At 37.6% G+C, this 21,200-nt stretch overlaps 1 protein-coding gene across 1 annotated transcript in view; it reads left to right on the forward strand.

The window, feature by feature from the left end:
* Positions 1 to 20,364, forward strand: part of LOC125236363 (somatomedin-B and thrombospondin type-1 domain-containing protein) — a 127,476-nt gene extending 107,112 nt beyond the window's left edge. The window contains exons 3-6 of the mRNA XM_048143143.1: positions 5,817 to 6,011; positions 6,496 to 6,619; positions 15,432 to 15,508; positions 19,199 to 20,364. Of these exons, the coding sequence (XP_047999100.1) occupies positions 5,817 to 6,011; positions 6,496 to 6,619; positions 15,432 to 15,508; positions 19,199 to 19,398 (596 nt within the window). The 3' untranslated portion in view covers positions 19,399 to 20,364. The remainder of the gene's footprint in view (positions 1 to 5,816; positions 6,012 to 6,495; positions 6,620 to 15,431; positions 15,509 to 19,198) is intronic.
* Positions 20,365 to 21,200: the final 836 nt, after the last annotated feature.

Genomic DNA, 21,200 nt, shown 5'->3' on the forward strand with positions numbered 1-21,200 from the left:
CTTACTCTTCATTATTCTATAAAATGTATTTTCGGTCATTAATTTTTAAATTACTGCTTTCGTAATGCTAAGTCACCTTCCGGTAGTTCCGTACACAATTTTTTTTTATATAAATGGCCTCAGTCCCATTTGGTGGGACTATTTTTCCAGTGTCAAGGTGATATAAGCTAATTGTTTTAGATTTTGGTACGGTAAGTGCGACGTTGTTCGGTAGTTGGCACTTGTAAATTGATAGCTAGATTTTACAAGGGCACGTGGACTAGCGGCCGTCGATGACAAAAAAGGGGCTAAACGCGTTTCGAGATTAAAACTTCATCAGCTTCTCACTATAACATTAGTTTACTGCATAATAAGCTATCGATATTACACTTTAAACAACATTAATGAGCAAAAGAAGGAGAAATTATTCGCGACACGATGCCGCTAAGATGGCACCCGAACCGGAAGTCCCCGTCCACAATTATGTTAGTATCCATAATTTTAAACATTTAAGAACCTACCCACATAGTTCTATAATCTACATGTACCTACCAATGGGACGATTCGCGAAATTTGTCGAGAATAACTTAATGTTAATATAATAATTATAAAAATAAAGAATATTGCCTGTGGCTCTCGTAAATCTACCCATGAAACTAGTTTATTTATATAGACTGCAATGTAAAAAATAAGGGAACTCCCAGGTCTAAATTTAAGAAATAAAACTGTAACAATATCTGTAAACGACTGTTTGTTTCTCAAATAAATAAATAAATAAAAAAATAATAAATAAATTATATATTCAGACTAATACAATATGCCTAGATCAGAAGTGAATGTGTGGGTTGCTTATGCTGTTAGGTATAGGTATTTTCGAAAGTGCGAACTGTGCTTTTTCAAAATTGGCCTCTTAATGCACCGCCTATTACAATCTTCTCTGCTTTGCCCAAAGGTTGACCGGTAGACCTGACCTGACCTGACTGACATGACATTAAGTTCGCTTTTTGTACATTAAATTGTTCTTTTGTGCAATAAAATTTAAATAAATAAATAAACTATTGTGCAGTAGGTATTAGACCAAAGACGTAAGTACTTGACGCAATATAGGAATCTATCTAAAGATCATTGTGGATGTAGTTCAAGAAATATTTTAGCAAAATTGAGTTAGATATTGATGGAAACTAATCGAATCTTGAGTTTCGTAGATAGGTATAAAAATGTACCTTAAGCTATCACTAAATAACATATACTATCTCTTACTTTATAAGATTTTCTCCGTTTAAACTAGCTAAACCTGCTTACTAAGCAGATGATTCCGGCCCTTAGCGCGACTCAAATAATTCAGGGTGTACAGAATACGAACCCGCTCTGAGGCACCCATAAATTGTCTCTAAGCGGAGATCTCGAAGCTTTCTTCCCTTTAAATAATAACGATTTATTTGCTGGCGCTATGCGACTTGGTTTGTGGTCTGGTGACAGGGCAAATGGGATAGTTGTGAATTGTGATGTGAATAAACATGGCAAAATCAAGGATCATATAATACGGGGCACATTAAAGCCCATACAAAAAAGCGTACCCCTGAAATGCATGGGCCTTTTAGGCTTAAAACTAGATGGCGCTGTTCGCAGCCTGGAAGTGGCCAAAATCATATTTTCCAGACATATGTTTGCGTGTAGCTAAAAATCTTTTATAAGAACAAATGACATGCTTCTTTATTTTAATATCATAAATATCATAATATCACGTAGGCATCATCGTGTAGTTATGATAGTATTTAATAGGTGGCGCTAAAAAAAAATAGGTACGATTCTGTTAGACCTCAATGGTCTGCATGTTTCAATGATCGAACAGATAAATCCAAATCCAAAAGTAGTCAAACATATTTGTGTATTTATTACCGTAAATTTATAAAATATGTAGACAGGAGATAGACCCGACAGACACGGGGCAAATAAGTAAATAGCCTTTGAAAATAGATCCGTTACACGTGCAAAATAAAAATGGTAGCCTTTATGATTACGCGTGTCATATTACACATTAAAAATAACTGCTAACCATAAATATCGTTACCTTTACGATAACATAAAATATGAAGGGAAATTTTACGCTTATCGTTCCTTTTATTCGAATGCTAACTCCGCAAAACAGTTTTCCGTCAGAAAAACAACTTTTTTCTTGAAGAGGGTATTACACGGGTAAAATATCAATTTAATACATTTATCAATATTTATATCGTGTTTTTGATACGACCGAACATTTCGTGTACTTAGAGGGCTAAATGTATTTACATTACAAATAGAGCGTACATCCATTTTAAAGGCCGGCAACGCACCTCCGACCTTTCCGGTATTTGGAGTGTTTATGGACCTAAGGTAAAATGTACCAGTGATGGACAGAGTCCCAGTAGATGTCGCTTACAATGTTAGGTCAATATCAATACATATGACAAAAGAGTGTCATTATATGTATTGGGCGTGTCGAAGTTACCTTGCAATTTTTTCCCCTCACTAGCTCGGAAACACGTGTTTTGTCCTTTAATACCAGCGGGTAAAAACGCATTTTATGCACTAGTGGGTAAAGTTATTTGAACTTGAATAAAGTCAAATTAACTGCTTTAAAATTGATAAAAGTAGGTGAATCTAGTAATAAAGTTGATTTACCACCTGTGGAACTACTGGAAGCAGTGATAAACGCATTTTTTGTGTTGTAGTTTCCTCGCTATAGTGAGCGGAATTTTATTTATTCATTCGATATACATTTTATTATCATTAGGTAGAATAGGTAGGTACGTTGCGACCAATCGCGTGCGTCATGCAAACTCAACCAATCACGTTCTAGCGGTTGACAACAAACGAGAATGTTGTGTCAAAATTATATGAACAGACTTTATATTTAAAATTATTGCTGTAATCTCATTACGCGACCACATCTCGGACATTGGGGATCATCAAATATATGAAAGAGGCGCGTTCCCAGCACACAGTCTAAGCTCGTGTAAGTGAACGCGTACTATGCTTGTATGAGTGAAATATGACAGGTCCAATGTTCGCGTTTTTGACAGGCGGTAACTGTGAGGTAACCGAGAGGGGCTAGGCGGCACTTTTAGCGGGGAGCGTGAGTAACCATACTGTACGTTAGTACTCTTTATTATACGAGACAGTGAGAGGAAGTAGAATAGCATGGTATGGACATGTAACATGTAATGCGGAGGGATGAAAGTGTTATAAAACGAGTGGTAAATGAAGGTAGATAGATACAATGGTAGTGGAACGCCTAAGAAAAGATGGATGGAATGTGTGAACAATGATATGAGAGTGAAAGGTATGAGTATGATAAGACGGCTGATAGAGAGGAACGGAGGAAGATGATCTGCTGCGCCGACCCCAAATAATGGGAAAAGGGCAAGGGAATGATGATGATCTCATTACACATTCTTGTTACAAATTCAAAGCTCAACTTATACTAGTTATTTTTGAGACCAGTGGTCAGAAAGTTATAGAAATTCTTCCCATTAGGGACTCAGCTGACAAATTGCACTTAACTGTCATTAAATGACATTTTATAGGCCATTCGCGGTACCGAGCTCGTTTTGAATAAATTAAAATTTAATAATTTCGATGTCTCTTATTAATGGCTTTACTTTAATAGCTTTTGGCTCTATGGGAAATTTCAGTTTGATGGCTGATTTGGGAAATGTTCTTTCGAGTGGGACATTATTGTTTTTTCTTTCGAATTTCTTGAAGACTGTGTCAAATTTTGTTTAAAATAATTCGATCCTTTAATGACACGGTTTTAAAATTCCCTATAACAAATTTGGAATTTGTACCTCGCAATCCTTGGTAAAAGTAGGGGATCGGGGATAGTTGACTACCTTTTGGCTTCAGCTCGAATATCTTTGATGTTTGAATCAAATTAATGAAAATAATTGTTGTTACAGATAGAAGAACTATTCGGGTATCTATCCTTTCTTTTTGTTGTCTTAGTCTACCTACCCCTATAGTCAACTATCCCCGGTCTCCCCTAGGTACCTACGCTATCGATACGCTTAATATGTAGACGCTTATTCTAATGTTCTAGTGAGTATAAAAAGTTTATCCATTTCGAACAACACGGAGCGATAGACTTGGTATAATAGGTAACTAGTCTAGTTTTTCTTTCTGTTTTAAGACGCTGACAGCACCCAATGGCCTTGACGCTAGCGTACACTGTCTAATCGTATGGGAGTAAGTGAGAGCGCGATGTCACTAAAAGAGGGCGGCTAGGTACGAAAAGTGCGGAAAAATATTAAAATAAAATAGAAAGATGCTTTATTTGTGCAAAATGTTTCGTTAGTGTTTTAGATATGTATATTTTTGTTATTGTAATATTAATTAAAGACAACTAAGTGAATAATTGAACGACACAGAACCGTTTAATGACGAACTCAAGACCAATCTTTGCAATTTTTTTCTATCGAGCCGATTTCATTAAATCGTGTATAGAGTACGGCTATGTTCGTTGAAATATAATGAATAATAACATATTATAATTTACTTGCCTTACTAAGACTAATAGTTTGTCTGAAAAAACTGCGCAAGTAACATCAATTTTACGCAATGTCAGCCCCTTAACACTGATGGAACAACCGAATATTTAAACCCGTACAGTGCCATCCTGCGTGCTTCAAAAATCTATTGGAATCTCTGACACGTACGAGGCTTACCTAGGAAATGCAAAATGCTGCCCAAACAAGAAATCTAACCGTCATCATGCAATCAGTTGAGGTTCGATCAAATGTAATTTGACCCCAACATTTGTGGCATCTGTTCGCAATCAAATCAGGTCGGAGGGCAAGACGTGGTTGTCATAATTAATGGAACTCGAGTTTAGGTCAGTTATGATCGGCTGGGTTGGAAGCAGCTTGAACTGATATGTTTATATTGGTTTATCATCCAACATTGATTGATTGATTGATTGAGTCCGACCGATTTTGGCTATAGCGACCACTTCGACTCCTAATCAATGCTTTGACGCTCATGCGCCCGAAGATGACTAATGTAGCCTATCTTTGTAGCGAAACTCCGCGCACATTGAGGGCACGTTATAAGTACGCCATAAACATAATTATAAGATATGGCAGCAGGTGGGCGGGCCTTGAGCTGGTCGCGTCTAGTATCGAGGTCAACTTTTCGTAGATCCGCCAAATGCTCCCATTGAGAGGGCTCTATGTCACAGCTCTTCAAGTGACGTTTTTGGACATCCTTGAACCAAAGGAGCTGTCCGCGCGCCATGCTTTCGCTTGCCCTCCTCCAATTCAGAGTAAAATATGCGTTTCTCCACTCTCTCCTCCGGCATACGCGACCATAAGTGACCACACCACCGAAGCTGCCGACGCAATAAACGCCTGCTGCCGAGTCTGGTGGCGCCCTCTTTCTTTTCCTGTTAAAACATGACTCACTTTAGGCCGGCCAAAGTCAATAGAATAGTAGGAGCTAAGCTCCCTTTTTGACTGTGACTGAGCGCTTGATGTAAACATGGAAATAGGTACGAGAGTGCTTGCCCTGTGACGGTCTTTGACACGAAACTTTCTATATGCCTGTTTTCTCCACGATGACCTTAAGCCACTTATGCTCTTCCAATTACCTTGATTTTTCGCTCGTCACAGCCTTTGAGCTATAGTCAGACTAAGCTATGTTGGCAACGATTTTGATAGCCTCAAAAAGGGTTAAGGAAACGTCAAAAATTTGACGTATAAAATGAAATTTGCACCGACAAAGCTGTCAAAATGACTCATGACGTATGACTCCTAGGAATAAAAATGTAAACTGCATTTGTCTAACTTTTTTTTTCTTTCCAGTGGTCGACTGCGACGTATCCCCGTGGGGATCATGGTCCGCTTGCGACACTCGCTGCGGCGCGGGCAGTATGGTGCGCACGCGCCGCGTCATTCGCTCGCCGGCGCGAGGCGGCCGCCATTGTCCATCACTGGTGCAACGGCGCGCGTGCCAGGAGCATCAGGGATGTCCGCATGATAGCATGCTAATGCAAAGAGGTAAGATATAAATATCATATAGTGTAGAGGGCAACAAGCTAGAGAACCGCCCAACTAAAAATTAGATGCGGACGTCATTGTCCATCACTGGTGCAACGTCGTGCGTATTAGGAGCATTAGAGGTATCCATAATGACATCGTGTTGACCCAAAGATAATATTATTTGTTCCAAATATTCAAAGAATTTATTTGCAAAGAATACAGTAACCGTATTAAGATAAGGTAAGGTTTCATAAAAACAAACAAAAATATGCTACAAATTATAAGCAAGTTAGTCAAAAGACGTCACTAGTTAGGCCCTCCACTCAAAGATTCTTCTGAGCAAGGGTCAGGAACTTGTGAGCTTCATGATATTAGAAAAGTAAGACGGTATATGTAATGCTGGGGGGGATAATTCGCTTTTCAGCAAGAGGCAGATGCCACTGCCTTTCACGGGTTCAAATATTGTTTATTCTTTACTTAAGCTTTTATTTTATTGTTGCAGACGAAACAGCGATGATCCTGCCCGGAGCTTTGTCTGTGAGCCGCCACTTCAACGCGACCTCCGACATCCGCAAGAACCTGCGTATGCGCAACCCGGATGACCCCGAGGCCAACGCGCACAGAGAGTGAGTACCACAGATTTTATATGTATTTCTATCCGACTTATTGTTAATGTCACTGTTCTGAACGTAAATGCATGCTGTTCTTTTAAAAATACCAAAGTCATTATAAGCGTGCCGTTGAGATTTAAGGAGTTCCGTTCTAATCTTCTTCAGCAGTTCAACTGCACCAACTGTCACTTGTTCTGGACGTAAATGCATGATGTCATGCATAAAAACACAATAATCACCATATGTATGCCTTTCAGATATGAGGTTCTGATAAAAATAGGACCAATCTGTATGCATATATATGAAATAAAAAATAAAAAAATCAGAATCGGTCCAATAACGACGGAGATACCGTGGAACAAACATTAAATAGTAGAAATTGAAGTTAACTAACTACAAAAATTAAATTTTGTAAAAACTCGCGACATAAGTAGTTTACAAAAATGGCTAAAACTCTATTTAATTCAGCTTTCAAACAAACAAAAACTAAATCTAAATCGGTTAGCTACCATAGACGTAGAGCTACGATGCCACAGACAAACAAACAGACACGTCAAACTTATAACTCCCCGTCGTCGGTAGGCACGATATATTTTATTAGATAAATATAGTCCATTGTAATAAACGGATGGAATAAAACATAAAATTTACAAACCACTAACAATTTAACTTAATCAAAAATTTCGTTCACAAACTAACTGAAATCCAAAACGACCAATGCGTCAACTAAGGCCTTTGTCCCTCTTATGCATAAACGTTCACTAAAGTTATAACACCGATAAAGTTCGTTTGTCCCTTTCCGACGTATTGGTGGGGTAGAACGGGACAAACGAACTTTATCGGCTAGATAAACTTTAGTGAAAGTTTATGAGTAGCAAAACATGGACATTCTGCGTGAGAGACGCAAAATAAACAAACTACCGAAACGGGAATGAATTATAAATTATTAACAACAAAAGCCAACATTGTAACTCAGTAAGCTTTCATATATAAATCGTGTCCGAGCAAAATTCGATTTTCGCTAGGGTTGGCAACTTGGCAAGTTGGCACTAAAAGAGCCTATAGGAAAAATTGTGAAACTCGCAAAATCCTTAAAGCACAACAGAATCAATATGAACTGGAAACTCTTACCTGGTCCAACAAATTTCGCTGGCTGTGCAACGCGACAACGCTGCCAGTATTTTTGGAACCTTTAGATCAGGTGATAGCCGGAACGGAACTTAATTTAGTTTTAGTTTAGTTTAGATGTTAACTTTTAGTTTAGAATAGTTTTAATTTGTTTTGCATGTTATTTGTAGTAAGTACTTTTATTTACCCCCGTTTTATCAATATGATAAATAAATAGAAAAGTATAGATAGGTATCGTCTCTTTGTTTCACATAAATATTGCGTAGCGCCATACATTATCTTTTATTTCTTATGATTTTCTGACTTAAATCAAATTGCTATCGGCAGTACATATATACGCATATACACAAAGGTACATTGAGCTGTAAAAGTGCATGGCAAACTCAATTTCGCAGCTCACTGTACCAGGTATGGAATGGGTATTCAACTATTCATGTTTAGGTGAGTTTTGGTCGTCCCATTAAGGAGGACATAAACTGAACACCAAACATACATTGCAAAAAACCATCATTTATAAAAAAAACAACTTTTTATCCGTCCATATGACGATTTGCGTATCACTATCCTAACCGATAACCGATCCGGCAGACGATAAAAAATAAACATTTTGGTGGCAACCCTATTCGCGGTGGAAAATCCTGTATAATCAAACTAAGCCACATTTTGTATGGTTAATTAGCACGCTGCGGACACTGCCTACTAACAAATACACTATACGGTATTACAATAGGTACATGATTAACTAGGTTACCTAATAATTAACACTAGGTTACCTAACATAGCATAATTAAAATTAAAATGTTACTAAACAATACTTAAGCTATAAACATTAAATTGAAATATATATCATACACGAAAGAAAATACAAAACCCAATGGTGGCCGAGCCGCGGGAATCGAACCCGGGCCTTAAGCTTATTTATTTATTTTATTTTATTTCATAAGGTACATAAAATAGTAAACGAAATAACAAAAGAAATACCTCTACAGGTTAGAAAAACTTAATAACTAGATTACAGTCCAACATTATATGTACACAACATGACTATGAGTAATAAATAAATAAATAAATAAAATAAATAAATATTATAGGACATTATTACACAGACTGACGGAGGCCCACGGTAAGCTCAAGAAGGCTTGTGTTGTGGGTACTCAGACAACGATATATATAATATAATAAATACATACATAGAAAACATCCATGACTCAGGAACAAATATCTGTGTTCATCACACAAATAAATGCCCTTACCGGAATTAGAACCCGGGACCGCGGCGCAGCAGGCAGGCTCACTACCGACTGCGCCAGACCGGTCGTCACCGGTCGTCATGAGTTATACTTAATATAATTTATAGCATGTTAATGCATGTTAATTTACACCAGTGATGGGCAAAGCATGGCCCGCGGGCCATGACCGGCCCGCGAAAGGATTATATCCGGCCCTGCACCGGTACTTCAAAATATGATATGGCCTTCAAAATTCCTTCATTTTTTGACCCCCAATGAATAAAGTTTGTTCACCACTGATTTACACAGAAGCGACTGTCTTTTGTTCGTTTCTATCGCCGATAGCTCATCGCTTAAGCTGAGTTTAGACCAACAAGTTATTGCTGCAAGTTTTAATAATAAAAAAAAAAGTTTTGAGACGCAACTATAGGTGAGTGGCAAATATCTGCATCTCTTTCTTGCATATACTTCTGTCTCAAAACTTGCAGCAATAATTTGCACGTCTAAACTCAGCTTTACTTGCTTTTGGTGAGACCATCAGTGTCTTAGTGTCATGACACAAATCGTCGCTACTTTGAAAAAAACTTGAATCTTCTGTCAATGAAAAGAAAAATGTAATATGTATGCAATGTATATAGATTTACTGCGTTTTAACTTTGAGGAGCAGTGTGAGATACGAGTTTTTTTCTAAGTTTTTTTTTTATTATACACCGGCCAGTGATGTACCTTAGTCGCACCTGATGGAAAGTGACGACAAGGCCGAGGTAGCTCACTGGTTCAGTAATAGCCTATTCACTCTTGACTTGAATTCACCCAGATCACAGTATTAAAGAGTACTATCGTACAGTATGGCCACTTCCGCTCCCCGCTGAAAGTGTCGCCCACCCCCTCTCGGGTACCTCACAGTTACCGCCTGTCAAAAAAGCGAACAGTCGACCTGTCATATTTCACTCATACAAGCATAGTATGCATTCACCTACACGAGCTTTAGACTGTGTGCTAAGAACGCGCAGATTGTATTCGCCCGGGAATACAACAGTGACGAAATTTAGATATTAGGTAGAAAAAAACACTGTACAAAGCGAAATTTCTCGCAACATAAGCTCCTCTATTTTAGTAATCAAAATAGCTGCTTAGACAAATATTTGCGCTGTTTCACGCTTTTATGCCTCATAATATCACATTGTTCTTGCCTAGGCAAATACAAACACTTTATTCCATTTCGTTCCTTACTACATATATAACAAGACTGGGATTTGTATGAGTTTCCTCGTTGGTCTGGGTGCAAATATAAATACACACATTTTATACCTTACTGTATTATAATAAGGAAAATAATTGTATGAGTTTGTGTATTTTCTGGGAGATTATAGTTATTTGTATGGTGGTTTGTGCTAATGTTTTGGTAGAAGGGGTCATTAATATTGCAGGGTAATTCTGTGATATGAATAGTTTTGATGGTTTGGCCTTTGTCTGTGTTTGATAAGGATTCCTAACATAAGTTAAAAATTCTATGACAATTTATTGACAGAAACAGACAACGGGTTAAGTGAATTTTCACATTATCCGATCCGATATTGGATGTCGGAAGGATTTCAATGGAAAAAATCCAAGATGGCGTCTGTAATGTATGGGATGTTGGTCCGACATTCGATATCGGATCGGATAATGTGAAAACGCATTGGTACCTTTCGGATCTAGACTGTAGCTCAGGGACGCTTATAAATTTTCTATGAGACGCTGACAGACAACTGTCCCAACTTGTCCTTTCTATGTAGGTTAAATTAATACTTACTACTTACTTATATTATAAATGGGAAAGTGTGTGTCTGTTTGTTTGTCCGTCTTTCACGGCAAAACGGAGAGACGAATTGACGTGATTTTTTAAGTGGAGATAGTTAAAGGGATGGAAACAGATATAGGCTACTTTTTGTATCTTTCCAATGCCCCACTTCCCTAAAAAGGGGGGAAGCTTGTATGACGCATTCAGAAATTTCCGAATTTAACGCAAGCGACGTCGCGGGAAAAATGTCCCCAAACTGAATTATTAATATGGAACATTTTTCGCGCTCCCTACGCTCACGTTTGCATTTTTATGCTTTAAGTATCTGCAATAACCCGAATGCCCCCTTAAGTTCTCCCTGCTCGCTCTGTCACCGAAATCGTCACCAATTTGTCAGTGCAGTAATAAATCACTGCTGTTAACGGACTTCGTGCACCCGCCATGTTGTTAGAAAGAGATAGATGTATGTAGTGTTAGAAAGAGATGAAAAAATACTTTGGTAGCGTTCGAAATATGGCCGCATGACAAGTTGCTTAGAAATATGTCCCATATGTTTTATTACCACATATTAAACATGTTTTTATAAATTTTCGTAAACTTGTGTTTTACGCTTGACGAATAAAGTTTAGATTTTTTCTCAGTTAACCTTTCTCATAACGACGGTAGTTTAGATGAAAATTTTATAGAGAAAAAAACTAATGAATACTGGCGCACTCGGTAGGATAGAAACCTACATGATTATTGATACCAATTATTGAATTTTTCAATTATTGATTTATAAGCGTGTCATTGATTTATAAGTTTAAGCGTAAGACCTGAGTGGACGCTTGGAGCGGTATGCGACTACGAATCAGGACACTTGTAGGCCTGCCCCGCCTGTCACCGAATTTAGCGTTCAATTTTTTGTATGGGAATTTCCATAGACTATTGGCGTGGTGTTGATGTGTCTGTTGATGCAACTGGCTTTAAGACAATAAATAGCGCTGAGCAAAACCCTCTAAACGATAAATCAGAGTAAACTCGCTTTACGATCCTAACCAATATTTACTATATCCCGAAAACTTGACACTATCGGCATCGCGAAAATAGGTTGACGATCCCTGGCGACAAACAAGAGACCCAAACTGTTATAACACATCAAGGTTTACGATCGCTGCGGGGTGCGTAACTAAAATAACATGAAAGAAATCGTATATTATTATGGTTTTCATATTTGGAAGTAGAAAATACTACAACTGACCTAACCACAAAATTAAAATTTTGAATAAAACCCCAACCGCGACATAGTAGGTAGGCTGATTTTTATGAAACATGGCTAAGAACACTCCCGACTGACTCAGCTTTCGGATAAAAAAAAACTAAATTTTAATCGGTTAATCTGTTTGGGAGCTACGATGCCACAGACAGACACACACACACAGACAGACAGACAAACACAGACAAACATAGACAGACAGACACGTCAAACTTATAATACCCTTTCGTTTTTGCGCTTAAAAATAAGGATATTGAGATTGCCGGCGAACAGTTTTTGACTACCGCTCGGATCTTGGAAAATTCAAGACATTCAGAAACCTAGGTACTGCACTTATATGGAATATTACTTACAACATATAATCACGCCTGTATTCCCATAAAGGAATAGGCAGAGCACATGAAAATACTCAGGTTTCAGTGCCACTCTTGGCAATTAGGGGGTCGAAAGAAAACGAAGTGTTGACATTGCAGTGACAGGTTGCCAGCCTCTCGCCTACGCCACAATTTAACCCTTATCCCACGGTGGGTTTCTACGGCACCCACGGGAAGAAAGGGGGTGGTGAAATTCTTAAACTGGGCACGGGGATGTATGCTACATTTTACCATTTTGTGCACATGTATAAAACTGCCAATCTCGTGTTTGTTAAAGGAATAGGAATTGAAAAGCAGACTTTGGTTTACGTTTGCGGTAGTTTCGAACAATTCAAACAAACCTAAAAACCGTCTGTAGCCACCGTGGATCAGGAGCCGACGACTGTTTGAAACTTCAATATGAAGTAGACTATAATTTATTTCCAAAAGTAGTACTAGTTTACAATGGGTGACTTGACTAAACGGTTAAGTATCGAAGTGGTGGTTATGGTTTCGAAGACGATGAAAGAGTGAATTGCAATATTTGAGCAGTTAAAAATTTTGGTTAAGCAGTTAAAAAGGTTTCGCATAGGAGGTGCAAGAACCTACTGCTTGCCTTTAGAGTTGGTCAAAGACGCCTAGTCTTACAAATATGACATATAGAAGAGCAATTTCGACGGCTTCCGCTATGGAGAGGTGGCCTAGGGGTTCATGGCGTTAGCCCGGATTGCTAAAGACGCCGGTTCGAATCCGGCCTTCACCACTGGTGGTGCTCGTCACGTTTTAGTTAACATATGACATCTTATTTCGACTTTTAATGTATGTATATACAGAGTGGAGCCTGTAACAAAGGCGAAGAATTGAACTCTAGGCTAAATATCCTTATACTGATCAACATTTGTTCGGCGACTTTTAAAAATAACTTCTATTTTGATTTTTATCACCCTTGAAAGTTTTTTTCTAAGAGGTAATGTATTGCGAATTCTGTTAAGTCTAAAGTGTGACAGACAACGTCAATGACAATAATAATGGCGTACATTGAAGCTAATATTTATTTTGTATGAAAAATTAAAAATTTAAAGACTTCATAATTTTTAAAAGTCACTGAACAAATGTTGATCAGTATAAGGAGAATAGCCTACAGTTCAATTCTTCGCCTTTGTTACAGGCCCCACTCTGTATAGTAGTGTGACTACCTACAAACACAAATCAAAATTTAACAAATAAAAATAATTTGATTTGTTCCCATAGTTGCTTAAGGTTGGTTAAATTAGGTGCTCTCATTGGCCGAGATACATCGTAGGTGGTACGCTCCTATTGGCTCTTGATAAATATTACGGCGTTTAGGTATTGCAATAGGAATAAGCAAGTTCTATATAAATAAAACGTTGCGTTCGCAACACCGTCATTTCTTTCAAAAAGTTTCTTAAGTGGAAGCCTTTTTTAACTTTCGGGCACGGGACCGCATATTTTCAAGTATTTGCTTATAAGGTTACAGATCTTATAAGGTTGATATCAGATCTTTATGAGTAAAGTTTTGTTGATCCATACGATACTTGGTAAGGTTCATACGATACTCATAATATTTCAATGATACAAGAATGTGACGTAAATGAATAACGTGAATGTGGTAAATATGAAGGTGGATGGATACAATGGTAGTGGAAGGCCTAAGAAAAGATGGATGGAATGTATGAACAATGATATGAGAGTGAAAGGTATTAGTACGGAAATGACGGCTGATAGAGAGGAAGGGAGGAAGGTGATCTGCTGCGCTGACCCCAAATAATGGGAAAAGGGCAAGGGAGTGATGATGACTCTAAATAATGTGACGTCAAAAGAACCTATTTTTTAAAGGGTCCCTTAGTTACTTAATGTTAACTTATTAAACGAATTGAATCAAATAACTTTAATTTCTGGTCTTATAAAAGTAACATTTACGAAATCTGTGGTTGGTAGTTATCACTATTTACTGTTGGCAACACCACCGCCTCTCCACGCTGCACGCCGCATCGGGAATTCCCCAATAAACGTTTGTAAACTGAATGTTAGTCGAATTAAAATGTACCTACGTTATTTCATATTATTTCATATTTCATTTATTGCATAGCCATGAACATATTTACATAATAAGGTGTTACAGGTATAAGTAGGCAATTCATGACACCCTGTTAGGGCACACGTATTGTTATTGAAACACGTTACAACTCACGAAAAATCGTTATTGTCGAATTATTTGTTCATCTGAAAAAAAAACATATTTAGAAAAAAAAAAAAAATGGTGCTCGGTTTTTTTCATAATTCTGAAAAAAAAAACATTTGGTTTATTTTCTATTTGCAACCCTAGTCCTGAGTAGACGCTGCATCCCACGCTCACTCGCCCCATTGCACACCCGCCGAACCCTCTGCTCCAAGCCTCTCTTCTCTTCTTTTCTCTTGCAGTGTTCTCATACCTTACACTTAGTGCGCTTTCACATTATCCGATTCGATATCGGATGTCGGAAGGATTTCAAAGGCAAAAATCAAAGATGGCGGCTTAAATGTATGGGATATCGGTCCGACATCCGATATCAGATCGGATAATGTAAAAACGCAGTTACACTGATGTCTTTATACCTATTTTTAAGTATGGTAACTTTCGCTGTACGGTATCTACATTATTAAACGCACAAAAAACACTATTTCCGCATACACCGTGTTACACGTGTCTTATAAAAGTCATGCCATTCCCCTACACCCTATAGACAGTAAAATAATTTCCGGCTGTCTATAGGGTGTAGGGGAATCCCTACACCCTATAGACAGCCGGAAATTATTTTACGTTGGCTTCTATAAGGTAGGTTTTATACCAAAACCCGATTCAGATCTCGAATAACTTATTCGTGGTTTGATATTAATTTGATGATTGCCCATTTTGAACACGAAAAACCAGAAATTATACAAAATGATTCAGAATCGACGTCTACTAATTATGTTCGTTGTTCGCTGTTTCAAATTGTATATTTTTCTTTCTTTTTTTTTTACATTGAATACCAGATCAAAATAATGTGCCCATTTTGACAGTTGGATTTTGTTACAGGTATTGTGTGGAGTTCGAAGTGACCAAGGTGTCGAAGGCCTGCCATCTTGACTCCGACTACAAGGCGCTAAGAGAAGGTATTGCTTAAATTGAAATAGATATCATATTTTATAGGAAGTGTTCAAAATAACGATAATTAGGAAAAATGACTTAAATGCGTTCAAAAAAGGAGGCGCTTAAGCCCTTCTTGTGGTGTACAGAGCCCTTGCAACGCGAGCACACCTCGCACTTGGCCGGTTTTTTCTTCCATACCTCACTATCGGATGCCATTTCATCATTCACTTACATTTTTTAAGTCATATCTCACGGAGTCCATCCTTTTTTAATTTTTCGTCTTTCTTCTCCCGCTGTAACAAAGAAAAAATAACGTGGATGCTATGGAGTAGGTATAGATTTGAAAAATTTCAAAAACTTACGGGTTCTTAGTTTTTTTTATCTCTTTCATATAGGTAATTGCATTCTATTTACGAGAGTGACATCCTGTTCTAAAAATACCTCGTTAATCGGATTTTTCTGTACTAACGTACATTTTGACCGGAAATTTGGTCGGTACCGGATATTGATCCAATTTCAATACAGCTTTGTAACGTTTTTTTTGCAATTTTTACCAGAATTCCTATGAAAATAACCTTGAAATATAAAAACCCAACTTAATTAGAAATACACGTAATAAATTATATAAATATATACGTGTTGAAAAAAAAATTATATATATACATATATATATAATAAAGCTTATTATTTTATTCTACGTTACTAGCGTAAAATATAATACATGTGCTAGACGAACTGTGCTTGGTAACATATTATATAAAAACTAAAATAGCGTTTTCTTAATATAAGACGATTCGCCACCACAATTATATCTAATTTAATCGAAGTCCTTCGAGTAGTTTCCGACATTTAAAAAAAAAATTGTATACATATTTGCTTTATTAAATATTTCAATCATTCATCAAGTCCAGAATTCAGCACAACTATTGAATTAATTCACAAAACTGGACCCGAATTTTAAATTGCAAATTGTTTTCCTGAAATTACTCGGCTTTCAGTTAATGCTGTCGACCACAATTCGGGGGCTTCTGTTTTTAAATATACCAATTTCCAATGTGGTTTTTTATTATACACCGTGTTTTTTGTTTTCTATTAAATTCGGCATTCAGTTAGGTTCATTATCAGGAACCACCCGGTATATCATTTTTTGTTAAATCGGAAAAAAAAAATCATCGTTTTCAAATATAATTTATGAATAAATCAGTGTGAGAGGACCTTAATTATGACCTTAATAATAACATTAAAGACGTGTCAAGTGTTTGATGACACATGTCAAAACACATAACATCAGGAAGTGGTAAAGGATGTGACACACGAGTTCAGTAATTAAATTTATTTTTTTAATAACTGGAAGACACTAGTTTTTTGGGTGAAACTAATTGTAATTCACCTATAGAACCTTCCTTTAAAGTTAACGGAAATCTATAAAAACACGGTGTATACCAATTTCCAATGTGGTTTCTATAATAAGTGTGCTTTGCCCTGGCTTTGAGAGCTTAACGAGGAAAATATCGATATACTTGAATGAAGCTTAAATATTGAAGAAAATATTAATATTGATGCTGTAAAAAAATAAATATGTGAATACGAAATATTAAGGTGGAAGCAGTCTCAATAGGATGAAAAATTAAGCTAAAAAGTTTCTCATTAGACAATATTTAATAGGAGTTTGCTACTTCAGCCGGCGTATCATGCTTCCAATTTTAGCACTTGTCCACGTGGATAAGACAACTGTCACTCTCACACTGACATACTTGCCAAAGCGTGACGGATGCTTTATCCACGTGGATGTGATGAAATTAGAATCATAATACGCCGGCAGACTCAATTATTTTTTATTAGATTATATACAGGGTGTTTGGAAACCGGATGCAAAGCCGAAAGTAGGAGATAGTCTAGGCCATGTAGAACATTTTTAGCCATACTTGTCTTAGACAAATGTTATTAGTTTTTTTTAAATTTAAATTTTAAGATTTGTCGGAGAAAACTGCAAAACTTCAGACTAAATCGATAATTAGTACTTTTTTTACTGCAGGTAGATTTTTTTTTGTTTTATTTCGTATTGTGCAATGTCTACCAAACACTAGGAAAGTGATTTCAAACATCTTTGTCTAAAGAAAACAAGTTGACAGCGATTTAAAATTTTAGTTACATGAAAATGTAAATGATTTAAGTGATTTCAAAGTACGATAAAAAAAAATTTAAAAATAACATTTGTCTAAGACAAGTATGGCTAAAAATGTTCTACATGACCTAGACTATCTCCTACTTTCGGCTTTGCATCCGGTTACCAAACACCCTGTATAATAATAATAGAGATTATTAGACGAACGAAAATGCACGTCTGTCAGTGCAAAGATCCGGAAACAAATTGAAGGATTGTTTCCTATGGCTCACGATAGAAAAGTCGATAGTGAAGCAGTCGCAGAAGGATATTGCTCATGTCAAGCCATTATACATACATACAATCACGCCTATATCCCATAAAGGGGTAGGCAGAGCATATGAAACTACTCAAATTTCATTGCCACTCTTGGCAATTAAGGGGTTGAAAGAAAACGAAACTGTGACATTGCAGTGACAGGTTGCAAGCCTCTCGCCTACGCCACAATTTAAAACATATTCCACAGTCGACTTTTACGACACCCACGGGAAGAAAGGGGGTTTACTCGAATAAGCAATTAAAAACGTGGAAGTATCAGTTCTCGACAATGTTCCAATAAATGCCGCTTTCAATATTTACTTAAGACGATACGGTAGGGGTCAATTCTCCATACAAACGCTCTCGACTATTTCCTCCCTGGTTTTTGAAGATAGAGCAATGATTTTGTCAACACAGATTGTTATTATTTTTATCTGTGTTGGACCGTTTTGATTTTTTTGATATTCTGCTTTTTAAAGACTCTAGAGCCAATCAAAAATTTCCAAAAACGGCCTTTTTCATTGTGGCGCAAAAAAAGGTGTGATACTCAAGATTGGTAACAATTAACCAAAAAAGCTAAACGGTCCGACATAGATTATTTCATTGTTATGCAGATTCTCAAATTTCGTTCCGATTGATTAAGTTTTGAAAGAGGAAAGAGTCGAGAGCGGAACCTCGATTTTAAAGATTTTTTTGAGATATCTTTTGACTGAGTTGTTCTTAATGGACAATTTTTTTTCGATAAATCTAGTTAATAACACTTGTATATTTAACTAAAATTCCCAAGTTGAAAGGGGGGCTCCTTTCCATTTTAGCGTTTTCGCTACCGTATCGTATCCTCTTAAGTTATTGTCAATAAATGTGACAGCAGAGTGGCGAGTATATTATAATCTATGTAGCGTCGAATCAGGACACTTGTATTGAGATTTAATTGTTTGACATGGACGCCACACGCCCCGCCCTGCTGTACGCCCAATAGCTAGCCATACACGTACGGATCTGCCCAGCAGATGTGCCCGGCAGGCACATCCGTCCGTGTGTGGCTGCCCGTGCTCAAAACCAACTGATCGGGCACGGGTCGGGCAGATCCCTCGGCTGCCCGCGCGTGTTTGTGTAGCGCGGATGTGCCCGGATCGCACCTTAGTTAATAGCAAGGATATGTCCGCCTCAGATTTGTCCACCAGGCAAGCCGCGGATTAGATCCGAGCCTTGCCCGGCGGACCAATCCGTACGTGTATGGCTATAGCTAATATGAGCGTGCACTCATACTAACTTCTCCCATTTGTTCCAGGCGAGAAAGTCTGCGTCCTCTGCGAAGCTGCCGCCCTTCGTCGTGACCTAAAATGGCGGTGCGGCGGCCATGGTGTGTCCGGTCACAACACACGGTTCTACGCGCTGGTGGCGCCGCACTGCCGGGGAAAATGGCAGCGCCTCGGCAGCCCGGACAAACGCGAGCATTGCTGCGCGAACCCTAACTTCATATTTGTCTAGATTTGTAATCCGTCAGCAGATTTATAGTGAAGTACAGTAGCCAAATGCTTATACCCTTTCGTCTGTGAGAAGATTAGAAGCAATTTACAAGGTGCAGAACATTCATATAATTTCAGCAAATTATTGGAAAATTTTAATGAGAAAATTCTCATGCCAGTTGCCGTATTAAGCTGCTTATACCACAGATATGGGAGGGAAAGGAGATCATACATGCCGGGCGATTTGTATTGAATACACACACACACACACACTTGCGGATGGACGCTCCTATTGGGTTTTTGCGTAATACACGCGCATTTCCATGGCTGTGTATATGCGAACGACCAGCGTCTCGCACGCACTCAATGTACCTATACTTAGTATGTGCTCTGAAGTTCATTTCCCTTTCGCCTGTGGCAAGATCAGGGTACGTAGCCGAATGGCACAAACGCTCACGAAACGAAACGCTCGTATCATGAAATCTCTATCGCTCCTGTGAGTCCTGCGTATTGGCGCGACAGAGCCAGACTACCTTTCGCGGCGTTTCGTTTTCGTTTCGCGTCGCAGAAATGCTATCCGGCTACGGCACCAGAATAGAGCGTCATTGCGCAATTATTACCATAAAATTTAAGTTCAAGGTCATATAAATGGTGATAGTAGAAGAACCACTGATGGGAGGGTATTTATACATTATTCAAAAGTAAAAAAAATCTGTGTTTGGCTGCTTTTACTGTCACTATTCGATGCTATGAATGAAACATCATCAACATCAGACATGTCTCTAACATCAGATTCGTGTTAGATTGCCTTGTATTCTTAATTGACTTGAAGGTAATCTTTTTTTGTGAAGCATTTAGTATCTAGAACAGTATGGCTTTTAGTGATCTGTAAGAGTAATTGTTTTTCTGTGAAATCTATATACCGCATTGTAAAAATAATGTCCAAAAATACCGATATTTTTTATCTATTAAAAATAATGCCCACTAACATGTGTTACCTTTTGTTTACCTATATATTTTATTCATTTCCCTCTTAAAATAAAGTTAACATAGATAAATTACATTCTTACTCCACGAAAAGTTGCTAACTTACACTGGTAACAAACCATCAAAAAGAAGTTACATCCGTGCCACTAAATCGCGTATTTATTTTTACAACCGCAAACTTCGAAGAAAGTTATAATGCAGTTTCGGAATAGTCCCATTCTTCGCTTACCATTGATTTTACAAAATATCCAACTTCAATCAATCCACGTACCACCGTTTCCACGCGAAAACAAAACTTAAACTCAATGAGGTTGGGGTTTGTAAACCTTTGAACAGTGTTTTGTTAGATTTAAACTAGAGAGAATGTATATGCCAGGTACTATCACAATTCAGTGGGTAAGGGATGCGTTCCACATCAATAAAAACCGTGAAATTTGGTTATTTATACAAATCTATTATGTACCAGTTTAATGTCAGTTAAGAAGGGGCGGTTCGCAGACCGAAAAGCATTCTTTCAAATTCGAATGATCCAAAAGGTGGTTATCTACACACCTTGTTATAAAATTGCTATTATTACTTCCCTCATTTTACAGGACTTAATGTAAGCCTCCATGTCAGCATGAAAGGCGTATCGAACTGATAAGAATGATTGATGATAATGGACATTGAATTTTTTATTTCGCTCGCCATTCTGCGGTCATTATGTTCATTGATAACTTTATTTCAAACATATAAAGGGCTTTTGTTCAATACCCTGTTATTTATTAAGGGCTGGATGAAAAATACATTAACTGTCGCAGGTAGGGGTAAAGATTTTTCAATGGCGAAATTAAACAT

Source organism: Leguminivora glycinivorella, chromosome 19 (genome assembly GCF_023078275.1).
Source record: "Leguminivora glycinivorella isolate SPB_JAAS2020 chromosome 19, LegGlyc_1.1, whole genome shotgun sequence".
NCBI classification, from domain to species: domain Eukaryota; kingdom Metazoa; phylum Arthropoda; class Insecta; order Lepidoptera; family Tortricidae; genus Leguminivora; species Leguminivora glycinivorella.